The 24,144-nt window shown below is 44.9% G+C and overlaps 1 protein-coding gene across 3 annotated transcripts in view; it reads right to left on the bottom strand.

Moving 5' to 3' along the window:
* LOC137380227 (ubiquitin-like modifier-activating enzyme 1) overlaps positions 1-24,144 on the bottom strand; it is a 360,351-nt gene that overhangs the window by 81,317 nt on the left and 254,890 nt on the right. For all 3 annotated transcript variants that reach the window (XM_068052057.1, XM_068052058.1, XM_068052059.1), the window contains exon 22: positions 6,600-6,791. In XM_068052057.1, the coding sequence (XP_067908158.1) occupies positions 6,600-6,791 (192 nt within the window). The remainder of the gene's footprint in view (positions 1-6,599; positions 6,792-24,144) is intronic.

Genomic DNA, 24,144 nt, shown 5'->3' with positions numbered 1-24,144 from the left:
TAATTTGAAGAGATTTTGAGTGCAGTGTCTGAGTGTTTAATCACTTCTAAAGCAATATTGCTGAATTGTCCAATAAAATGCAACAAACTAATATTACTAAATTGGCAGGTAATAGGAGGAAAATGTAATTGCTCAGGAAGTATTTAAAAAGCAGCAAACATGGGGATACACATACAATACTTTACTAAGAAATGTTCATGCTTGAATTGGAATTTCTGTAACCAACAGATGAAAAAAAATTATTGTATTTCAATCCATTTAACGATGCATTAACAAATTTAAAATTTGGCAAGGGATCTTTACAAAAGCAACGCGTACTTAACTAGCACCTTTAATGCAGTAAATGACCCAGGGCCCTTCATGGAGGCCACACAGTATTAGATGATGCTGGAACAAGAGATGTAAAGGAGCCAGAGTCAATTGAGTTGGGAGTGTAAGCTGGTACCTGGGGATAGAATATGTTACAGACGTGAAATAGGGTGAGAACATGGAGGCATTTGGAAATCGAAGACAAAGATTTAGGAAGTAATTTGTTGGGGATAGTGGAGCCTAGTAATAGTTGGCAAGGAAAAGGGTGACAGGTGCGGAGCAGGATGTAGGTGACAATGAGTTGAGCATTGAGAAGGACTTGGTGGATATATTCACCAAAGAGAAGGACTTTGTGGATGATGAGTCTAGGGAAGGGAGTGTAGATAGTTTCAGTCATCTCATTATGAAAAAGGTGGAGGTGTTGGGTGTCTTGCAAAGCATTAAGGTAGATAAGTCCCCAGGGCCTGATGGGATCTACCCCAGAATACTGAGGGAGGCAAGGGAAGAAATTGCTGGAGCCTTGACAGAAATCTTTGCATCCTCATTGGCTACAGGTGAGGTCCCAGAGGACTGGAGAATAGCCAATGTTGTTCCTTTGTTTAAGAAGGGTAGCAGGGATAATCCAGGAAATTATAGGCCGGTGAGCCTTACGTCAGTGGTAGGGAAATTATTAGAGAGGATTCTTCGGGACAGGATTTACTCCCATTTGGAAACAAATGGACTTATTAGTGAGAGGCAGCATGGTTTTGTGAAGGGGAGGTCGTATCTCACTAATTTGATTGAGTATTTTGAGGAAGTGACAAAGATGATTGAATGAAGGGCAGTGGATGTTATCTCTATGGACTTCAGTATAGCCTTTGACAAGGTCCCTCATGGCAGATTGACACAAAAGGTGAAGTCACATGGGATCAGAGGGGAGCTGGCAAGATGGATACAGAACTGGCTCGGTCATAGAAGACAGAGGGTAGCAGTGGAAGGGTGCTTTTCTGAATGGAGGGATGTGACTAGTGGTGTTCCGCAGGGATCAGTGCTGGGACCTTTGCTGTTTGTAGTATATATAAATGATTTGAAGGAAAATGTAGCTGGTCTGATTAGTAAGTTTGCGGACGACACAAAGGTTGGTGGAGTTGCGGATAGTGATGAGGATTGTCAGAGGATACAGCAGGATATAGATCGGTTGGAGACTTGGGCGGAGAAATGGCAGATGGAGTTTAATCCGGACAAATGTGAGGTAATGCATTTTGGAAGGTCTAATGCAGGTGGGAAGTATACAGTAAAAGGCAGAACCCTTAAATTCCCACAGCTGCAATGGGGAGTGGGGGGGGGGGGTGGTGGGAGAGATGGATTTGAACTCATACTCCCAGGTCATTAGTCCAAGCTTCTGGATTACTAAATCCTGTAACATAACCACTATGCTACTGCACCCCAGAACAAGGTTTACCCGAGTAGGAGAGAAGTTGAGGTAAATAAGGATGTGGTAATCAGGTAATGGCAAATATATGGCATATAGAGGCCTAAGGATTAGCGGATTGAGGCATTTCAAAGTGTTGAGGTCCTGGGAAATAATGATAGAACAAAGAAGAAGCAATCTAGTCTATTGGAATTTTATAAAATGTATGATGACTGGGAAGCTGCTTGATGCGTTGGAATTTATTGCTTGGAGTCGGGGGGAGGTGGTGCTGCGGTGACTATACGACAGTAGAGTGCTTCATTAGAGATGTGCAGTTAAACACTTGCACTGTACTTATGAACTATGTGGCCATCTGTCCCAACCCATCAGATGCATGTTATAGTTTCACAGAGGCTGTCTGTTTAATCATCCGATGGCAATAATGTAATTTACTGCAGGCAGCTGAGAGGGTCCAACAGTAGATACAACAGTACACAGCCAGAATCTTAATCAGCCTGGAGATGGGGGTGAGGTAAGTAAAGCATGGCTACCCAACCCGAACCCGAGCAAAACCGACGACACGTGTTGGATTCGGGTCGGGTCGGTCTCCCTTCCGGGTCTGGCATTCGGGCTCGGATTGGGGGTCGGGCTGGACGGGGACACAATGCTGCCTGGCTCAGGGAGGGAACTTCTGCACGATTCTGCAGGAATAGCCTGCTGCCAGAATGGAGGATCACAACATTTGTACAAGGTATATTTGATATAATTAACTTTATTACAGTAGTCGGGTCAGGCGCAGGAAAAAAATCAAAGGACTCAAGCCCGAGTTGGAGGAGGTCGGGTCGGGCCTGGGTCGGGTTTCAATTTCATACCCGAGCAGGCCTTTAGTGAGAAGCTCTCTCGAATGCACAAAGCTGAAATGAATGTTAGGTAACTGCAGCAAAACCTACTGAGCATAATATGTAACATTGCCTTGGAGATGGAAGGACCAAGCCCTGTGTGGAACACCTTGCGTCACATCTGCTGCAAAAGGCAATTGGAAGCTGACTTATTTTGAATTGACGGCAAATAAAGGGAAGGCTGATACTGGGATTATGACAGTCTCCTGCCTTCATGCCACTCAAGAGACCCCTCCTCACTCCTTCACCCACCCGTTACAAATGGTATTTTCAAATCCTGAATGATTTACACTGGAGATATTATGAAATGAAATATGCTGTCAACAATGCACTATAGAAATGAGAAATATCCCTTTCTCTGTGTCACCCTGAGCCATATGGTACAAGGCTTGTGATTCCTCCCCATCCCCCGCCAACCCTGTGGCTCAACAAGAACCAAAACAACAACTTGTATTGACGCAGCCCTTTTGGCGCAGTCAAACATCCCAAGGTGCTTTGCAGGAGACTAATTAGACAAAAACTGATACTGAGCCAATGAAGGAGACATTGGGACGGGTGAACAAACGTTTTGTCAAGAAGCAGCTTAAAGGAAGAACAAGAGGGACGGAAAGGTTTAACGAGCAAATCCTAGAGCTTAAAATCTAGATAGCTGAAAGCACGGCCGCCAATTGTGGGGCAAAGGAAGTCGCGGCTGTGCAAGAGGCCAGCATTGGAGGAATGCAGAGATCTCAGAGTTGTAGGGCTGAAGGAGGTTACAGAGGTAGGGAGGGGCGAAGCCATGGAGGGATCTGAACACAAATTTGTGTTGTGTTTTACGCTGCACAGACTCCGAAGGCTCCCACTTTGATTCAGTTCTAGGATGACAATAGGGCTCCTAATATTTTAATTAGCTTTCGTGTCTCTGGAATAGGGAAGGAGGAGTAAAAAAAAAAGGTCCCTACACCTAACACAATGTTGGACAGTATGCGGGCGTTGAAGTGGGGTCAGCTGTGATGCTTCCTATCACATGGCCTGATTAGCGCATTAACGTTCACTGTTTGGGCTCACATGTGAAGAATATTTATCAGATGCAATACGCTAGCATCAGACCTAGTCGAGAACTCTGTACGACCACAGTCAAAAGATTGCGACTGAGGTTTGGTTTATTCAATTCAAATGATGCAGGATACCTCTTTGGAATGAAGACATCCGTACACCCAGATTGGACGCAGACGCATTTTCGTCTACACAGACTCTCAACTGTCTCAGGCTTTCAGTGAACTGCAGCGGGCCCTGGAGTTCAAAGGGCAGCAGCCAGCTGGGGTCATCCCAAAGTAAAACCAGTTTAGTCTGCTCCTCTGAGAAACCTGAGTAAAATCAGATGGTGGGGGTGGGGAACAAGCTTCTGCCAGTACTGAGCTGTCACAGCACTCTACCCAGTTGTCATGTGTGCCTCCTTATGTATTGCTGAGGGACACAAGTATGTGTGCAAAACCATTACTTGAGATGGGCTTTAAAACCAGTTAATTTTCTGACTCCCCAGCCCATGGATCTGAGAATAAAATCTAGGCCTGCACTCCTGTGCCAGTATTGCTGCACTTTTTTGCTTGCTGTATTTCCTACATTACAAAAGTGACTACTCTTCAAAAGTGCTTTGGGATGTCCTGAAGTTGGGAAAGGTGCTATATAAATGCAAGTCTTTCTCTTTCCTTTAAGGTTAATCTACTGCCACTCTGCAAGAACAGCATAAACCAGGGATTAAACCTGACAATGTCCTGGAGCTATATAACACACAGGATGGTAAATTTAATCACTGAGCCATCGCAGAAACCGTTCTGTTTTATTGAACTGTATTCCTTTAATTCATATTATTCTCTAAATAAACATGTTAGTAACCTATAAAATGCAGCCTTTGCGATGGAACAGAACACACTGGCACCATCTGCACCTCCATCTGGCATTGATGGGTCACCACAATAAAACTACTTTCAAATGATCCCGAACAGAAGTCCAAATGTGATATTATCAGGAAAAGACACATCTGTGCTCAGGTCACAGCTCTCCCCACTCTTCCTGCGCAACAGACGGATCACAAATTACCTGGATCACATGACATTTGGCAGATGGGTGTCAAATTTCACAAACTCTGGTTGGTAAATATCCACAGCACTACTTTGACGTCAGTGTGTGTAAATGTGGCCTCACTCTATTGGATGACGTATATGCAGAACATTGAAATTTTAAAAATGGGACCTAATATATTTCAAGACAGCACCCAAGCACTGGCCTATAAAACACAATCTTTGAATCATAGAGCTTTATAGGCTAACACTTTGCAGAAAAGCTCCTTGCTGGCTTATTCTAAAAGGTGGAATCGTTGCTCATCAGACATTTAATTAAACATGAAAGTAAAAGCACATGGTGCAATGTCATTGGGACAGCATCCTGGCAGGGGCTGTCCTGATTCCTTGGTGTAATTCTGGCGGGGAACCCTGGAGAAGTCATGCCCACGCCCTATCCAGGATTCCCGCTGACTTTCCTCCAATGTTACATCAGACAAGCAGTAGAACCCCACTATGGAAATTACTGACCATCATGTCTGTTGTTAAAAATTCATTAAAAGTTAGAATTTTTAAATGAACAAATTTTAGACACAAGACAAGCCCGGTCATAAGTTGCGAGTTGCGTTTTGTCATTTCATTGTTCCTCAGGGTCTGTCCTCTTCACCTCTAATGTAAGGATGCTGGTTGCCAAGGCAATGGGGCCTCATTATTTCTACACAACCTTCAACTACTTAAACTACACTTGTACTTTATTATTGTAAACCATTTTTCTACAAAGCTCCCATTATATTAAACCTTTTCTGGTCCCGAGAGAAACTCCATTATAGAAAGGGGGAAAGAACTCAAATCACGTTAATATTAAATCCTAATGGGAGTTTGTTCAACAGTGACTAGCATGGCTGACCTACAGCACATTTCTATCCACCACCAACTATATTAGAGAAAAGGCAGTTCCAGGGCTTTATCGCATTGGCTTTTTCCAATATCACCAAAATTGCTTGTTGGCCTGGAATCTAATTACATTCTGTGTAACTTGAAAAAGGGACTAGAAAGGTGTTTTCCTGATGCCCCTGTGGTAATTGTAGTGCGAAAGCAATGGAAAGGTGATGCACAGTGACCCTTATCAAATCTGACCCCCAAATTGTCAATACTGCTGTAATGAAACAAGTCAGTATTGTCAGTGCAGTGATGCACTCATTGCTAAATGTAACAAGATTTACTGGTAATTCAAACCAAGGTATATTTTTCAGTTACAATGTCTTCAGTTCAACACTATTTTAACACAGCCTCAATAGGTTTCCTTCTTCAATGTCCCATTAAGGATAAAAGTTAGAAGCAAATTCCTTCTTTAAAATTAATCCCGCCCCAGACGAGACCCTGCGGATCCACGCTATATGGTTAGGGCAGTTTTAAATGTGACGAGCAAAAAAGCCTGGAAATTGCACAGCGATCAAACGACAAAGATCGATCTTTCGCCAAAGATACTCCAGACTCCTCCAGGCTCAGATCCTCCCATCACCCGTTCTGGGAGTTCTATTAATGAGGCAGGATGGATTGTGTAAATAGCTGTCTGAAGTCACTCAAGCTTCATGGTTGCCTAGAAACACAGCCCACTAATAGAGTGGAATTAGCAGCTTCTGATGATACCTTTCTGGCACACTGTATTCTGCCACATGATAACAATGTGTGTGGTAAGATAGAGTAAAGGTAAATCAGAGCAGCTCTTGTACTCATTGCTAGGGGAGTCCCTGCTACTCGGTTGGAAATTATGTCAAAGCGCTTGGATTTAACAAGCTTAACCAGAGGACTGAATCCCTTCCTTGATGCTCAAGGTGCTAAGGGTAGCTTAGTGAGGTCCAGCAATCAGCCCCATATGGTGCAGTGGGCTCGGTGGCAGATGGTGAAGTGTTTGTCACACCTCAGACCTGGGCTCAGATGGGCTGAGACTGGCCCACTTACCTTCTGTATAGCAGCTGGCAAAGGCTCAGAGAAAGCAAAGAAAGGCAGGGCCAAGTTGATGAAACCACTCCTGTAGGCGTTTCTCGGCCTGTGACCCTGCACGACCTTGTAGAGCTCCAAACACACTAGGCCGACGATTGCAGCCGTGGTCGTGGCGATGGCGGGGATGATCCTTCCCGCAATCAGTTTGCTCTGAAACATAAAATAAAACAAAGATTAAAAGAATCTGCCTGCCGTGTTAAAGAAGTATTCTACCTGCCATTTCAGCGTCAGTTGTGACTCAGTGGTAGCACTTTCACCTCTGAGTCAGAAGTTTGTGGGTTCCAGTCCCACTCCAAGACATAAGCATGTAATCAAGGCTGATCCTCCAGTGCAGTACTGAGGGGGTGCTGCACTGTCAGAGGTGGAGTCTCTTGGATGAGGTGTTAACCCAAGGCCCCATACAACCTCTCAGGTGGGTTTAAAAAATCCCATGACCACTATTTTGAAGAACAGGGGAGTTCTCCCTGTGTTCTGGCCAATATTTATCTCTCAACCAACATTGCTAAAAATGGTTATCTAGTCATTATCACATTGCAGTTTGTGGGAACTTGCTGTGCAAATATTGGCTACCATTTCTCCTACATTACAAAAGTGAAAATTGATGAACAGTACTTCATTGGCTGTAAAACACTTTGGGAAGTCCTGAGGCTGGGAAGGGTGCTATATAAATGCAAGTCTTACTTTTCTATTCTTTGATTTTCATTGCAACGCAGAAGTAACCCAGGAATCATTGTTCACAACTATTGCACACATTGGCATTTGTGTATTACTCGGAGCCAGGCAATATTTCTTTTCTCTCTCAGTATAGTTGTCGAGAGCATCAGCCAAGGCACAAGTTCTGACCTCCTACTCTCTTCTGACAGCAATTTGTGTACAAGCCTCCCTGTTTTCTCTCAAACAGTTCCCTCAGCCCCCATACCCCCACATCCTCCCTATCAGTGAATAACTCCCCCAGCTCCCTCCCTACCCAAATCACCCCACCCCCCCATTCCCTCTCTAGCTGGGTCCGCGCCCTGAACCTCCTACTGCTGTCTGCTTTGTACAGACGGAAAGTCTTCTGCAGCTATCAGAGCTGAACTAGAGTTTGCTTCAGTGGGAAGAAAGGGAGTGAGTGTGAAAGAAAGATAGGGAGAGAGATGTACAGAGAGAAAAATGCTTGTGAAAGACATAAAGAGAGGAAGTATACAGAAGACACACATACTTGCATTTATATAGTGACTGTCACAACCTCAGGATGTCCCAAAGTGCTTAACAGTAAATTAAATATTTTTTTTTAAAGTGCAGTCACTGTTGTAAGCTTCCACAAACAGCTATATGTTAATGACAAGATAATCTGTACTTTTTAAATGTTGGCCAGGACTTTTTTTTAAAAAAATCACTGTCTTTGTAAATTACCAGTTAATTTCCCATGGGGTTGCTCATTATGAAAAATAAATAGGTCTGTCTTCTGCTTTAACTGTCTCTGCTTGTCTCTCACCTAATTATTTCCATCTCCAAGTATGCCTTCCTCTCTTTCTGTCTCACTATTTCTCTCCCCAGGAGAACCCTGCTCTCCTTCAAAATTGTCCCATTGGATCTTTCGCATCCATTTGAGGGGGCAGACCGGGACCCGGTTTACTTACTCATCTGAAAGATGGCACCTCTGACAGTGCAGTGCTCCCTTGATTCTGCTCTGGAGTGTCAGCCTCGATTCTGTGCCCAAGTCTCTGGAGTTGTCTTTGAACCCACAACTCATAGGTGAGAGTGCTACCCACTGAGGAGTGACATACAAAAGTATGGGGGGGGGGGGGGGGGAAAGAGAACAAATGAGGAAAGAAATGAACAAACAGGGGATATGGAGACAATGGGGTAGATCTTGACTTTGTGTTATAGTGTGAATCAAGTGACAGCAAGTTGGCAGCCAATAAAAATTGAGAAAGATGTAAAATGGGCGGCTGATTTGCTATCCCCCGTTTTACACAATGGCACGAAGTCAAGACCCAACTCTACTAGAAGTTGGCAGAAAAGAGAAGTAGGGAGACAGAAAGGGAGGAAGGCACATGTAAAGAAAGAAATGGAGATGGAAATAATGAGAAAGTGAGAGACATGCAGAGACAATTAAAGCAGAAGACAGACCTATTCATTTTTCCTAACGAGCAACCCCATGGGATATCAACTGATAATTTCAAAAAGATTGTGAAAAAAACTAATTAATTTTAATGCTTTTAAAGCAAGAATGTGCAATGGAGACTGTGCATCTCTGCACTGAATTATTAAAACTTTTATACTTTTGGCAGGAGTTGTGACACAAAGAGCATTAGGCGTTACACTTATTCCAAGGATTAAGATCCTGTGTCATCCAGGTTAGTAATTACAATCAGGACCGCCAAATCTGGCACAGCTCAGTTAGCCTCTGGTGCCAATGGTTTCTGCGTGACATCATTGACTACAGCATGAGCGTAACACTGAGCACGTGCTGAAGCTGCTGGGAATGGATCAATTGGACTTGAGTTCATCTAACTGTGCCACCAGAGAGATGAAGATTGTCTATTACACAGCCTCCCCCTTCCCCCTCCTTTCTTGATAAACACACCTGCTGCCCACCTTCACAATCTCACAGCAAAAAAAGAAATTACACTGACATTTTCAGGACTTCAGGACATCCCAAAACACTACACAACCAATGAAATACTTTTGAAATGTAGTCACTGTTGCGATGTAGGAAATGTGGCAGCCAATTTGCACACAGCAAGCTCCCACAAAGAGCAATGTGACAATGACCCAATCATCTGCTCTTAATGCTGGTGGAGGGATAAATATCGGCCAGGACGCCAGAAAAACTCCCCTGCTCTTCTTCGAAATACCGCCAGGGATCTTTTACATCCACCGGAGAGGGCAGATGGGGGTCTTGGTTCAACGTCTCATCCAATCTCACGGCATTGGTTAAAAATATCCTGCAGGAAGCTGTGGTCTTTTACAGAGACTATACTGTGACATTTTAGAATAAACCAATTTCAGGGCTTTACTCATGCAGGTCTGCTTCGAGTAAAATGGTTCTTAATAAAATAAGCATCTTGATACTCTGTTGCTCTGTGGTGGTCTCCTGTTTGTGTGAGGTTTTCCCCATTCTGGTCAGCTTGGGGAACAGCAGGATGATACTTGCTCCCGAGCTGGTAACTATATCAGATAATGGAACAAGAAAACTGCAAAGCTTCCCATGTCCAGGGCCTACTACATTTAAGTCAGCAGAAAATATTCAACAACAATTTTTTTTAAAAAGTTTTTTTTCATGGGATGTGGGTGTCACTGGCAAGGCCAGCATTTGTTGCCCATTCCTGATTGCCCTTGACAACTGAGTGGCTTGCTAGGCCATTTCAGAGGGCAGTTAAGAGTCAACCACATAGCTGTGGGTCAGGGGTCACATGTAGGACAGACCAGGTAAGGACAGCAGATTTCCTTCCCTAAAGAACATTAGTGAACCAGATGGGTTTTCACGACAATGGTTGATAGTTTCATTGCGCCATTACTGAGACTAACTTTCAATTCCAGATTTTTATTAATTAATTGAATTTCAAATTCCATCAGCCGCCAAGGTGAAATTTGAACCCATGTCCCCAGGGCATTAGTCAGGGCCTCTGTATTACCAGTTCAGTGACATTTACACCACCATTGCACCATAGTGTCTTTAAAGCGATAAAATGTTCCAAGGTGCTTCACGGGAGCATCATCAGACAAAGTTTGACACTGAGGCACATAAGGAGATATTGGGACAGGTGACCAAATGTTTGGCCAAAGAAGTATGTTTTAAGGAGAATCTTAAAGGAGGAGAAAGAGAGATAGAGGCATGGAAAGGTTTAGGGACTGAATTCCAGAGCTTAGGGCTTTGGCAGTTGAAGGGATGCTCAAGTGGTCAGAATTAGAGGAGCGCAGATATTGTGGAGGGTTGTGGAGCTGGAGGAGATTACAAAGATTGGGAGGGGCGAGACCATGGAGTGATTTGAAAACAAGGATGAGAATTTTAAAATCAGTGTTGCTTAACCGGGATTCCTGAGTAATGCAACAGATACGTGGATCTGCCAGCCTGAGGAAAAGGCCTCGTCTGCTCAGAATGTGTGTGTGTTTTGTTTCAACTTTCATTCTGTGAATGAGATAACAATGATCATCAAGAGAAAGAAACCGTAGAAATAGTAATAGTGTGAATGGTGAGATGGAGAATGTGTGGAGAAGCTGGGATTGTTCTCCTTACAGCAGAGAAGGTTAAGGGTAGATTCAATAGAGCTGTTTAAAAATATGAACGGTTTTGATAGAATAAATAAGGAGAAGCTGTTCCCACTGGTAGGAGGGTTGGTAACCAGACGTCACAGACTTAAGATACTTGCCAAAAAATCCAGCGGGAAATGAGATTTTTGTTTGATACAGTGAGTTGCGACAATCCAGAATGCATTGCCTGAAATGATGGCGGAAGCAGATTCAATTGTAACTTTCAAAGGAAATTGAACATAAACTGGGAAAGGAGAAATTTTTAGGACTATGGGGAAAGACCAGGGGACTGGGACTAGTTGGGCAGCTATTGCAAAGACCCAGCACAGTATCGATGGGCCGAACAGTCTCCTCCTGTGCTGTATCATTCTATGATTGAAGGAAACAATATTGTTAGCAGAGGAAAAATTAACTAAGAAATGTGGGTGTCAATATGCGCTCCAGGCTGTTCTTTTCCTTGGTGGGCTAGGTCAAATGGATGATGCTCTTCTGAGGGTTGGGTTTAAGCACATTGCAGGAGCAAAGTGGAGAGACCTTTTCTGCATGTCTACCCTCTGCTATAGCTGAACTGAGAATGCTTCATGTCGACACGGGGGCCATTTCAGATCATTGTGCTCATAGACATGAGGGATATCAAAGGTTCATGTTTCGGAATCACATATTGGCCCCAGCAGAGACCTGACGTAGACAACCTGCCGTCAGACTTTCAGCTGACCGCCAGGACATGAGGATGTTACAACCGTTAATCCCTCCTCCCACCTGGCACCTCCCCACGATGACAGTGATGCCCGGAAACTTGTCATGCAGTGACCTACAGGCACAAACTGCATCTTACCACATCCCCACCTGGGGAGGTGGTGGTGTAGTGGTAATGTCACTGGACTAGTAATTCAGAGCCCAGGCTAGTGCTCTGGGGGCATGGGTTCGAATCCCACCATAGCAGATGGTGATATTTGAATTCTAGTCTAATGGTGACCCCCGAAACCATTGTAGATTATTGTAAAAACCCATCTGGTTCACTAATGTCCTTTAGGGAAGGAAATCTGCTGTTCTTACCTGGTCTGGCCTACATGTGACTCCAGACACACAGCCATGTGGTTACCTCTTCAATGCCTTCTGAAATGGCCTAGCAAGCCACTCAATTCAAGGGCAATTAGGGATGGGCAATAAATGCTGGCCTAGTCAGCGACGCCCACATCCCATGAAAGGATAAAAAAAAGTTATGACATGGTGCCCACAGAGATGCCCCCAATATGCAATGCCATTGTGCTGCTAATTCAGTTTGCTTTGCTTAACCTTTGCAGATGAATCTCAGTCTATTGTGCTCTGGAAGATTTATGCATTCGAACTAATGAAGGGGATATGCTCTCCACACACAGGAAAATCTCCCAGAAGCAGTGAACATCCCGGGTCCAGCTCTGCATGTAGGACCCGTGACTCAGACACTGTCAAATAAAGACGAGACCAAAATGTAACCAGCGGGCACAGGTTTAAGATAATTGTCAAAAGAACCAGTGGCGACATTGAGAAAACATTCTGTCGCCCAAGGCAGCAAGTTGTGATCTGGAATACACTGCCTGAAATGGTGGAGGAAGCAGAATCAACAGTAACTTTCAAAAGGGAATTGGATAAATATTTGAAGGGAAAAAAAATTGCAAGGCTATTGTGAAAGAGCAGGGGAGTGGGACTAATTAAATAGCTCTACCAAAGAGCCAGCACAGCCAGGATGGGCCGAATGGCTTCTTCACTGCTGTGTTGTTCCATAATTCTATGATTGTGGCAACTTCTGAAGTAACAGTGCTGCAGTCGTTAAAGAGCTTTTGTTACTCTAGTTGCAGGAGGACCTGATGTCGAAGGCTCACTCAGCTCTGCAGCACAAAACAGATATTTAATTTGATGAATTAGTTTGTCTGTAAGGAAACATTAACAGCCGAGGAGAGTCTGGATCCCGGCTTGAACTTTATCCTGTTACTGTAAGCACTGAGTGATTCAACACAGCTGTGGTGAAGGGGCCAGTTAGTAGACAAGGGAAAGTAACCTTTCCCAGGATTCACAGTTGCGGTTTGTCTGCCCATTTCCTGTTTCTATCAAACCTCGTTAATATTATTTGCCTGATGGGAATCAGGGGCCCCCACAGTCTTTTTCTTTTGATTTATTCCTTTATTTGGTTCATGTCAGAAGATGAGATATCAGACTGAGTGGCTGAGAAGGAAAGGGGTTCAATGTTAATACCAGGTTCAAAAGTACATCCTCATCATGTGCAATTGCCATTTTCTGGGAATGAACCACACAGAGATCCCATTATCAACTTACTAAAGGGTTTTTCCAATGTATTCACACACACCCCCCCACCCCCCCACCCAGGTAATTATGCAATTCCATCCCCCATGCCTCTCTCGGTTGTGTTCTTCCCAGGCTGATACAGCTTGGTCTGGATTTTACCATCCTTCTGGGGACAGGCTGGTAGGTGGGTGGGTGGGGGGGGGGGGGTGGTTGAGGGGGGTGTTGGAGGTAATGCTAATGTAAAATGGCGCGGGAAGGTGGGGCCTACAGTGCTTGGCATCCTTCCACCGCCATGGCCATGGCATTTTGCCAGCGATGGGGAGGTGGAGGATGGCCCTCCTGCCCAGAGTCCAATTGGGCCACGTGGCCAATTAAGGGCCTCTTCCCACCACCAGTGGCTCCTTACCAGTGGCAGGTGGGCACACCGCCGCATGGGAAGACAGCCTGGTGAACCCTGCTGGCCTCGCTGTGGGCTTGCAGTGGGGGTGGTGGGGAGGGCCGCCTATTCCGGTCCACTGAGGGGGCCCCTGATGGCAATGGCTGCTCCCATGGCAACTCACCCTTGCCAAGACCTGCTTGACTGGCCAGTGCCCCCAGACCCCACTTACCTGGAGGGAAGACGGTCTGCTCCCATGACGTACTCTCCCCTAGGCGCAGTCCCAGCAGTGGCCACCTTTCCCGGTGGCGCTGCTGAGACGCCAGCCCTCTGATTGGGTGGCAGCTCCTGGGGGCAGGGTCCCATCTTTAAAAGGGATGGGACCCTGCCAACTCTTTGGTTGATTGACGGCTGAAAAATGCGGTCAGGGGTCTTTTGGGAATCTAAAACGAGGGGGTCACAGTTTCAAAATAAGGGGCCTCCCGTTTAAGACAAATTTCTTCTCTCTGAGGGTCATTAATCTTTCGAATTCTCTTCCCCAGAGAGCAGTGGAGGCTGGGTCATTGAAAATATTCAAGGCTGAGTTAGACAGATTTTTGATCTACAAGAGAATCAAGGGTTATGGGGGGGCAGGCAGGAAAGTGAAGTTGAGACCACAATCAGATCAGCCATGTTCTTATTGAATGGTGGAGCAGGTTTGAGGGGTCAAATGGCCTACTCCTGCTCCTGTTTTTTATGTTCTTATGTTAAAAGCGGCCAAGGCAGGGTTGCCCCTGACTTTTGGACCACTCGTCAGGGTCCCCTACAAAATTCTGGCCGATGTATGGATGAAAGGTCAGAGGACCTCATCCCATGTCTCAATAAATACAGTCAACCAGAGATGATAGCACACAGCCTGGAGGTCCCTGCACCCTTCCATCCCATAAGGAGGTTCGTAATAACATAGTACATGGAGAGGGAAGGTGAGGCAAAAATCAAGCCTGTGGCATGTGTCAGCACAGCGCAGTGGTTGTCCCAACAAGTATTTTGTGAGGCCAGTGTTCAACAGGTGGAACTATATGTGCTATTGAGGGTAGTACATTGGAAACTGCTTTATGGGGTAGCTGGGCATGGAATCATATCACACAGAATGAAGCCATTCAGCCTACCGTGCCTGTGCTGGCTCTTTGAAAGAGCTATCCAATTAGTCCCACTCTGCTAATAGAGATAGGTTCGGCAGGCATATTCCAGTGATGCACACCTAAGCCTATGGTGCTAACAGGCTTTCCCTATTTAAGAAAATATAGGGATGTATTTTTAAACACTCTCAACAATCTGATTTTAAAATGACTTTTATCTGCATTTTTCAATGGGTTTGTGAAATTGGCTCAGAACTGATCAGAGGACATAACTGAGCATATTAACCACACGGGACCCTCGCGATGCCTGAGAAACAATTTCAGGCTCTAGATAAATGGGAAAGTTAAAGTGAGTTTTCTGTAATGCACATTTAAAACAGCAGGAGGGCGACTGAGAAAAGAGTTGGGGAAAATATTAAAGGGGGGAATGGGAAGACGATTCTGACAAAATGAAACACAGTGGAAATTTAACTATCTGTCTTAATTAAGGCTACTCCTCCCCTCAGCAATGGTAATGAATAATAATTGGCAGGCGGTCATACAATAAGATTGTTACAGCATAGGAACAGGCCATTTGGCCCATTGTATCTGTGCTGTCTCTTTGGTAGAGGAATTCAAAATGAATCCCATATCTGATGTATTTTCATCTGCGTCAAATATTTATCCAGTTTTCCCTTAAAAACGACGCCGGTCCGTACCTCAACCCATCCCTCTGGCAAAGCATTTCACGCTGTGATAACCCTCCGAGTCCTCAAATCCCTGCAGGTGGCTTAGTTCTCTCCCACTTAGCTATCAGCATTAGCTCAATGGTAGCACCTGTGCCTCTGAGTCAGAAGGTTGGGTTCAAACTGAATTCCAGAGACTTGAGCACATAATCCAGGCGGATGCTGCAGTGCAGCACTGAGGGAGTGCTACACTGTCGGAGGTGCTGCTTTTCGGATGAGATGTTAAATCAGGCCCTGTCTGTCCTCTCAGGTGTATGTAAAAGATCCCCTGGTACCACTGAGAAGGGGAGCAGGGGAATATTCCCTGGTGTCCTGACCAGTATTTATCCTTCAACCAACATCACACTGAAACAGATTATCTGATCATGATCACATTGTTGTTGGTGGGAGCTTGCTGTGCACAAATTGGCTGCAAAGTTTTTTTTACATTATAACAGTGATGATACTTCAAAAGTACTTAATTGGCTGTAAATTTGGGAAGTTATGAGAAGCGCTATATAAATGCACATCTGTGTTTCTTTAGCACTGATCTGCTTTGCTGCAGCTGGGGGGGGGGGGGGGGTGGCAAAATAGCTGCCACAGCCAGTCTGCCTGTTCATGTCTCTCTCCCGCTCCACCATCACCGCCACCCATGCAACTGCCTGCAAATCGCTTTACCGGACCTAGCAGAGGCCCTAGAGACTAGTAATGCTACTGTGACACTATTTCGCCCAGAGAGGTAAGCACTGAAAGCAACACAATGATGCCGTCGGCAGCCTCTGCAACACGGATCTCAGGACCATGCAGAGCCGGCCCATTTGAAAGGGCTCTCGCTGGCACAGCAGCACATTTAATGGGCAAATTCCACGCTGGTTTTGAAGGCAGTAAAAGGTTCTGTTGGAAATCAGATCTGCAGGGGCGATCACAAATGCTGCCTGTGGATTTTGCCTGTCTATGTTTGGAGTCGGTGGGGTGTTTTTTTTAAGCTGACTTCCTGGGGTCTGTTCAGGGTTGGGGGGGGAAGATCAGTATTCTAGTAGGTCAGTTAATTGATCAACTGTTGAAGCAGAAGGACATCCCCTGGCCTTTCTGACACCTCCTATTCTCCCATTATTGACAAAAACTCTGGTGGGTAATCAAAGTGAGAATAGCTGGAGCCTAAACAATTTATGTTCCATTGGAGTTACAAGACTGCTGCCCGGCTCTGCTCAATAGGAACGCGGATTGAATCACCAGAAGATCTGTTGCACCATGAAATCAGCTTCAAAATTTTCCCTATAGTATGTTGATATCCAAAAGCAAGGTTGATTCTTCAACTCAACAAGAAGCACAAAAGAGTCAAGCAGGCACTCGACCCATTGTTAGGTACAGGACCCAATCAAAATAATACGGAGAGCACTGCAGTCTTAGAGGGGCAGTGGGATAGTCTATTAGAACCTTATCCTGCACCTAATCCTGAACCAGAGTTAAAAGCAGGTTTTCCCCACGACAGGAACTACTTGCTTTCACAGTTGTTTTCGTTTTACTTAAATCACAAATTCAGAGATAAAATGATTAGCCACATCAGTGCCAGACATTTGAGCTTTGTCATTCACACCTCGTCATTTCTAATGTTGCTGGGTTACCAACTCATGCATTGCATGTTGGCATCTGGACATCAATAACCATATTTAATTTGTTTTAAATGGGGTGCAAGCAGTTTTTAGGATGGGAAACCTTTCATAAATGGTCGCTTGAACACGTTATTTTCTTCAACATTTAAAAAAAAATGTTCTCTCTGCTTCTTCCTCTCCTGAAGATGCCAACTCTTGACACGGGACTGTTCCCTTGGCATCGACAACCTCCCACCATCTCGCCTCAAGTGGCTATTCCTCACGTGTGGGTCGGGACTGGGAGTGACAGCTGCCATTCATAGAAGTGCTACTTCTCAGCAAGCCTAGTGGTCAGAAGCAGGGGACCTGGCGTATTCCTTTTCAGTTACCTAGCCCAGGGGCACTGGTAGCATCTCAATTGCTGCCCGGGTTGAAATCAACTAATTTAGCACCAACCGCAATCAACTTAGGACCTTCCTGATCAGGAAGGCTCAATACCAGAGCAGCCTGTTGAATCATTAGGGAGGTTCCCCACTATCGGGGGCGGCACAGTGGCGAGCACCGCAGCCTCACAGCTCCAGCGACTCGAGGTCAGTTCTGGGTACTGCCTGTGCAGAGTTTGCAAGTTCTCCCTGTGACCGCGTGGGTTTCTGCTGGGTGCTCTGGTTTCCTCCCACAGCCCAAGACTTGCAGGTTGATAGGTAAATTGGCCATTGTAAATTGCCCCTAGTATAGGTAGGTGGTAGGAGAATTGAGGGAAGGTGGGGATGTGGTAGGGAATATGGGATTAATGTAGGATTAGTATAAATGAGTGGTTGTTGGTCGGCACAGACTTGGTGGGCCGAAGGGCCTGTTTCAGTGCTGTATCTCTCTATGACTCTAACTGCACCATCAACTGCTCTCCAACCAAGGAACTTAGCCATTGGACTTTGTTTTAAATCTTAGAGTGACCCAGAATGATATGGGCCCCATATTTTCCCTCTACTTGTGAGGAAATCCTCACCTCTCACAGACCAGTTTTGAGATCAGAAACTAATCAAATGGGTGGAATAATGATACTGGTATAATTAGTACACAGGCGAGCTCTCTCCTGGGGATCATGATGCAGTGTTAAGTAATTGCTGGAGTTACAGAAACATATAATTAAGCCGAGTGCCCAAACTAGTTTGAATCACTCCTGAGTCACAGTGGTTTCATATTGAGAGTTTTCTGAAGATCTTTAACGCCCCCGAGATTGAAGCTACGATGTTTACTTTGAATCAAAATATGATACAGGTTAAAACTGGAGAGTAGTTCTAACTGTTAAAAATGACATGAATTACACAAAATATACAGGACAGGCCATTTGGCCCATATCCATGCTGGTATTTATGTCCCAGATGAATCTTCTCCTACTCCTCTTCACTTCAGCTTATCAGCATAACTTTCTACTCCTTTCTATCAAAACCTTTCATAATCTTCAAGATCTGAGGCCAGCCCTCAGTCCTTTCTTTTCTGGAGAAAAGAGCCACAGCCTCTTCAATCTATCCAGATAGAAGCAGCAGTTTAAACAAGCAAGACCCATTGTAATGATATTGATGTAAGCATCTGCATTTCTCAAGAGAGGAACAAAGAACAAAGAAAATTACAGCACAGGAACAGGCCCTTCGGCCCTCCAAGCCTACGCCGATCCAAATCCTCTATCTAAACCTGTCGCCCAATCTCTAAGGGTCTGTATCTCTTTACTTCCTGCCCATTCATGTATCTGTCTAGATACATCTTAAAAGACGCTATCGTGCCTGCATCTACCACCTCCGCTAGTAATGCGTTCCATGCACCCACCACCCTCTGCGTAAAGAACTTTCCACGCATATCCCCCCTAAACTTTTCCCCTCTCACTTTGAACTCGTGTCCCCTTGTAATTGAATCCCCCACTCTGGGAGAAAGCTTCTTGCTATCCACCCTGTCTATACCTCTCATGATTTTGTACACCTCAATCAGGTCCCCCCTCAACCTCCGTCTTTCTAATGAAAATAATCCTAATCTACTCAACCTCTCTTCATAGCTAGTGCGCTCCATACCAGGCAACATCCTGGTGAACCTCCACTGCACCCTCTCCAAAGCATCCACATCCTTTTGGTAATGTGGCGACCAGAACTGCACGCAGTATTCCAAATGTGGCCGAACCAAAGTCCTATACAACTGTAACATGACCTGCCAACTCTTGTACTCAATACCCCGTCCGATGAAGGAAAGCATGCCGTATGCCTCCTTGACCACTCTATTGACCTGCGTTGCCACCTTCAGGGAACAATGGACCTGAACACCCAAATCTCTCTGTACATCAATTTTCCCCAGGACTTTTCCATTTACTGTATAATTCACTCTTGAATTGGATCTTCCAAAATGCATCACCTCGCATTTGCCCTGATTGAACTCCATCTGCCATTTCTCTGCCCAACTCTCCAATCTATCTATATTCTGCTGTATTCTGTGACAGTCCCCTTCAGTATCTGCTACTCCACCAATCTTAATGCCGTCTGCAAACTTGCTAATCAGACCACCTATACTTTCCTCCAAATCATTTATGTATATCACAAACAACAGTGGTCCCAGCACGGATCCCTGTGGAACACCACTGGTCACACGTCTCCATTTGGAGAAACTCCCTTCCACTGCTACTCTCTGTCTCCTGTTGCCCAGCCAGGAAAGAAATACTAGAGATCACTGGTCATTTGAAAGTTACTGCAGTGTCTGGGTTTTGTGCACAGCACCTTGTGTAACATTTTCTCAGAGTATTGGTACAGAAAAACATCTTTTGCATAAGGTATGCTTCTGGTAGAAGGCCCTTGATGAAAGAAGAAAACACATCAATGACCTACAGTGGTTCCCGGTCTGGCAAAGCCTCGATTTTAAAACTTTCACCCTTGTGTTCAAATCCCCTCATGGCAACGCCCCTCCTCATCTTTGCAACTTCATTCAGCCCCACAACCTTCTGAGATCTCTGCACTTCTCCAAGTCAGGCCTCTTGCACATCCCTGATTTTAATCACTCCATAATTGGTGGCCTTGCCTTCAATTGCCTTGGCGCCAAGCTCTGGAATTCCCTCCCTAAACCTTTTCGCTTCTCTAGCTCTCTCTCCTCCTTTAAGTCAGTCCTTAAAACCTATCTCTTTGAGCAAGCATTTAGTTACCCACCCTAATATCTCCTTATGTGGCTCGGTGTCAAATTTTGTTTAATGACGCTCCTGTGAAGGACAGTGGGCTGTTTTACCATGTTAAAGGTGCTATATAAATGCAAGTTGTTGGTGTTGTTGCTGTCAGTGCTATCCACTGCAGAGTGGTATGATGTAGGTTTGCACGCATAATTTCCTAGAATCAGAAATGGAGTATTCCATTTCCAGCCAAGCTATTTCCATGGGTCAGAGGGGGGAGATAGGGAAGAGAAGGAGCAGCAGGATGATACCAAGTGTAGTGGCTGCAGGATGCTGATGGGAATGAAACAATAACTAGACAGTGAATAATGTCCCAGTGGCTATCTGAATATTGACGTTGCCTGCCTGCATGAAATTAAATAGCATTTAATTGTGACGAGTCAACCACATTGCTGTGGGTCTGTAGTCATATGTAGGCCAGCAGATTTCCTTCCCTAAAGTGAACCAGATAGGTTTTTATGACAATCAATGATAGTTTCATGGCACCATTACTGAAATTAGCTTTCAATTCCAGATTTTTATTGAATTGAATTTATTAATTAATTGAATTGAAATTTCACCAGTTGTTGTGGTGGGATTCACCAAGGCTCCTTAGACGGCACCTTCCAAACCCACAACCTTTACCACCTAGAAGGACAAGGGCAGCAGATGCATGGGAACACCACCACCTGCAAGTTCCCCTCCAAGCCACACATCATCCCGACTTGGAACTATATCGCCGTTCCTTCCCTGTCACTGGGTCAAAATCCTGGAACTCCCTTCCTAACAGCATTGTAGGTGTACCTACCTCACATGGACTGCAGCAGTTCAAGAAGGCAGCTCACCACCACCTTCTCAAGGGCAATTAGGGATGGGCAATAAATGATGGCCTGGCCAGTGATGTCCATATCCCCTGAACGAATAATAAAAACTGTAACCTGTGCCCTCTCGGTATTAGCCTGGGCCTCTGGCTCAATAGTTTAGTGACATTACCACTGTGCCACCACCACTATTGGATAGATGGTATGACTGGGCAAAAGGCGGTCGTGAGGGCAAGGCAGGTGTTGGAGAGATAGAGCTGGATGTCAGTTGCATATGCACTGAAGTTAACCCCATGCCTACGAATGCTGCTGCTGAGGAAGAGTAGGGGACCCAAGATAGTACCTTTAGATGCTCCAGGAGGTGATGGCATGAGTGCAGGAAGAGAAGTCATTGCTGTAGATGCAGTGGCTGTGTTCGGATATCTAGGAGCTGAACCACACAAGTAGAGTCCCACAGATCTGGTCAATGAGTGGAAGAGGATGTTGAGGTTCATTGTATCAACAGCTTCAGAGAGGCCAAGGAGGACACGAAGGAACAAAGCACCATTTATGACTATGAAGCTTCAGCTGATCACTTAGTGCAGTGTTAAAGCAGCTGTTATTTGTGTTGCACTTCCCCTGTTTATACAATGTATTGAAGGGGGCTCCTCTCTGTAAGCTTGCTCCCACAACAGAAACCTTTTGGCTGATGAATTTACAGGCTCCACCAGTGGAGCTGTTTGTGCAAGGACCGATGGTTCTGCAAAGTGGACTTTAAGCTGAGTCAGTCATGTGCAGCCATGTCATCTGCCAATTCTGTAAACCTGTTGATGTGCTGAACTATCGCGGTGCATTTACAAGGCAGTGATGGGAGCTCCAAATGCTCATGAACAATCAAAAAAAATAAAGTTGTTTGGTAGCACAGAACTTGAATATTGCTGAAAACAGACATTTTATAGAAGCTTTTCATCTTGCACTCATCAGGACAATTCACAAAAATACCAATGTAAGGGAAAGCAAAACATTTATACCATATGAGAAGAGAGCTGATTGGTTGGCAAGTGGACTCTGATTGGTAGAGGTGTTGCCATGGAGAATGTACCAGTTTATTTTGTCTGACAGTTAACTGCGAGGCTTTCTTTGAAATTTAAACCAGGCAGCTGGACTCTGATTGGTCAAAGCATTGCCCTGAGGAATGAACCAGTGAATGGCTGTCACTTATTTTGTTTAGCTGAAATAGGCACAATGTGTGTATATGTTCTTTCTGTCTGCAAAGAACAGGGCCCAGTGTATTAATATATGTAGCTTCCAGTACGCACAAATGTGCCACACTGTGAGCCAGACTGACAATCTTAAATTGGTTGTCAGCATAATCCTTAGCACACTGAGGATTATTTTATCAAATGTTGTCCAATTGCGGAATCACATTTAATGTTGAACACTGCGTTTTGAGTTTTGCAAGCACAGGCTGTTTGGGTACGGCCTGTACCTTGCCCATTGCGAACAGTGGAAGGGACATGTTGTTTGATATGATCAGTCAGTCATTGGGACGTATGGCCTATGTACCCAGCATCACACTGGCATTGAAATTCATATACCACATTACTCACTTGTGTGATAGGCAGAACATCTTTTTGGCTTGACGGCAGCATTCTGTTAGTGGCGAACACCACACATTTTGCTACTGCATCGTAGCATCGTGAAGCTTCACCTGTTGCTCAAATTCTTGGGATACATTACCCTTCCAGGGTAGTCTGAGGTGGACTGGGCACTTTTCAGGGCCGAAAATGACAACCTTAAGTTTGCGCGATATACAGCGAGAAATGATCTGATCAGGGTAGCCATTGTCACGCACGATGCTTTTGATTCGCCCCATTTCAGCATCAAGCTTGCATGGTGAGCAAATGGCTTGGGCCCTATTTATGAGGTTGCTGATAAGGGCAATCCTGTAAGAATCCCAATGCATGTATTGACCAGTGAAAGTAGGTTTGCGGTAGACTGTGATAGAGAACCCTCTTACCACATTTCTCAACTAGTACGTCAAGGAAAGGGAGGTCATTTGACTGCTCCATTTCAAAGGTGAATTTGAGCACAGGATGGAGCCCATTAAGACGTGCAAGGAAATTATTACATGCAACTGTGGATTCAAATATAGCAAACACATCACCTACATATCGGAAATATACAAGAGGGAGGAGGTTAGGTGTCATTCCCTCGAAGACATGTTTCTCATGGAACCCAACAAAGACGTTTGCGTGAGCTGGGCCTAGAGGGGATCCCACGGCAACACCATCTTTTTGGGCATACACGGTGTCGTTAAAACTGAACTCAACTGCACGAGTTGCCGAGTTCATAAGTTCATAATCAAAAAACAAGCAGGGTCACAAATTACACCAGAATTGGAGTGGAGCAGGACTTAAAGCCACCAGTCTTCTCCCAAATTCTGGAATCATTTATAAGGCAGGGGAATGAGAGAGGAGCAGGCACGTGTGCCACTTCCAGTGTTCCTGAGAGTCTGCCAGGAATTTTCCAATGGCATCTTTTCATTATGATTAAAGGCTGGCTGTTCTGGATTAAGGCGGCCTTGAATCATGTAAAGATTCCATCAACTATCGATTGCTCTGCATTTCACAGCTGGAATCATAAAATCTTACAGCTCAAAAGGAGGACATTCGGTCCATCATGTCTGTGCCGACTCTGAAAGAGCTGTTCAATTTAGTCCCACATCCCAGCTCCTCCCCCATTGCCATGCAAATTAGTCCTCTTCGAGTACATGCCTAATTGCCTTTTTAAAGGTCCTATAGAATCTGCTTACACCACCTTTCAGGAGTGTGTTCCAGATCCTAACAACTTGCTGTGTGAAAAAAAACCTAATTTCCCCTCTAGTTCTTTTGCCAATTATTTTAAATCTATGAACTCTGGTTACTGGCCCACTTGCCAGAGGAAAGTTTCTCACTTCTTGCTCTTTCAAAACCCAATATAATTTTGAATACCTCTATTAGGCCTCACCTCTCTAAGGAGAACAATCCCAGATTCTCTAATCTCTCTACATAACTGAAGTCACTTATGCCTGGCATCATCCTAATAAACCTCAACTTGCATCCTCTCCAAGGCCTTGACATCCTTCCGAAAGTATGGTACACAATACTTGTAAACAGCTAAGGCCTAACCAGAGATATGTAAAAGTTTAGCATGACTCACTTGTTTTTGCATTAAGGG

This window comes from Heterodontus francisci, chromosome 19 (genome assembly GCF_036365525.1).
Source record: "Heterodontus francisci isolate sHetFra1 chromosome 19, sHetFra1.hap1, whole genome shotgun sequence".
NCBI lineage: Eukaryota > Metazoa > Chordata > Chondrichthyes > Heterodontiformes > Heterodontidae > Heterodontus > Heterodontus francisci.
This window is presented reverse-complemented; position numbering and strand designations above follow the sequence as displayed.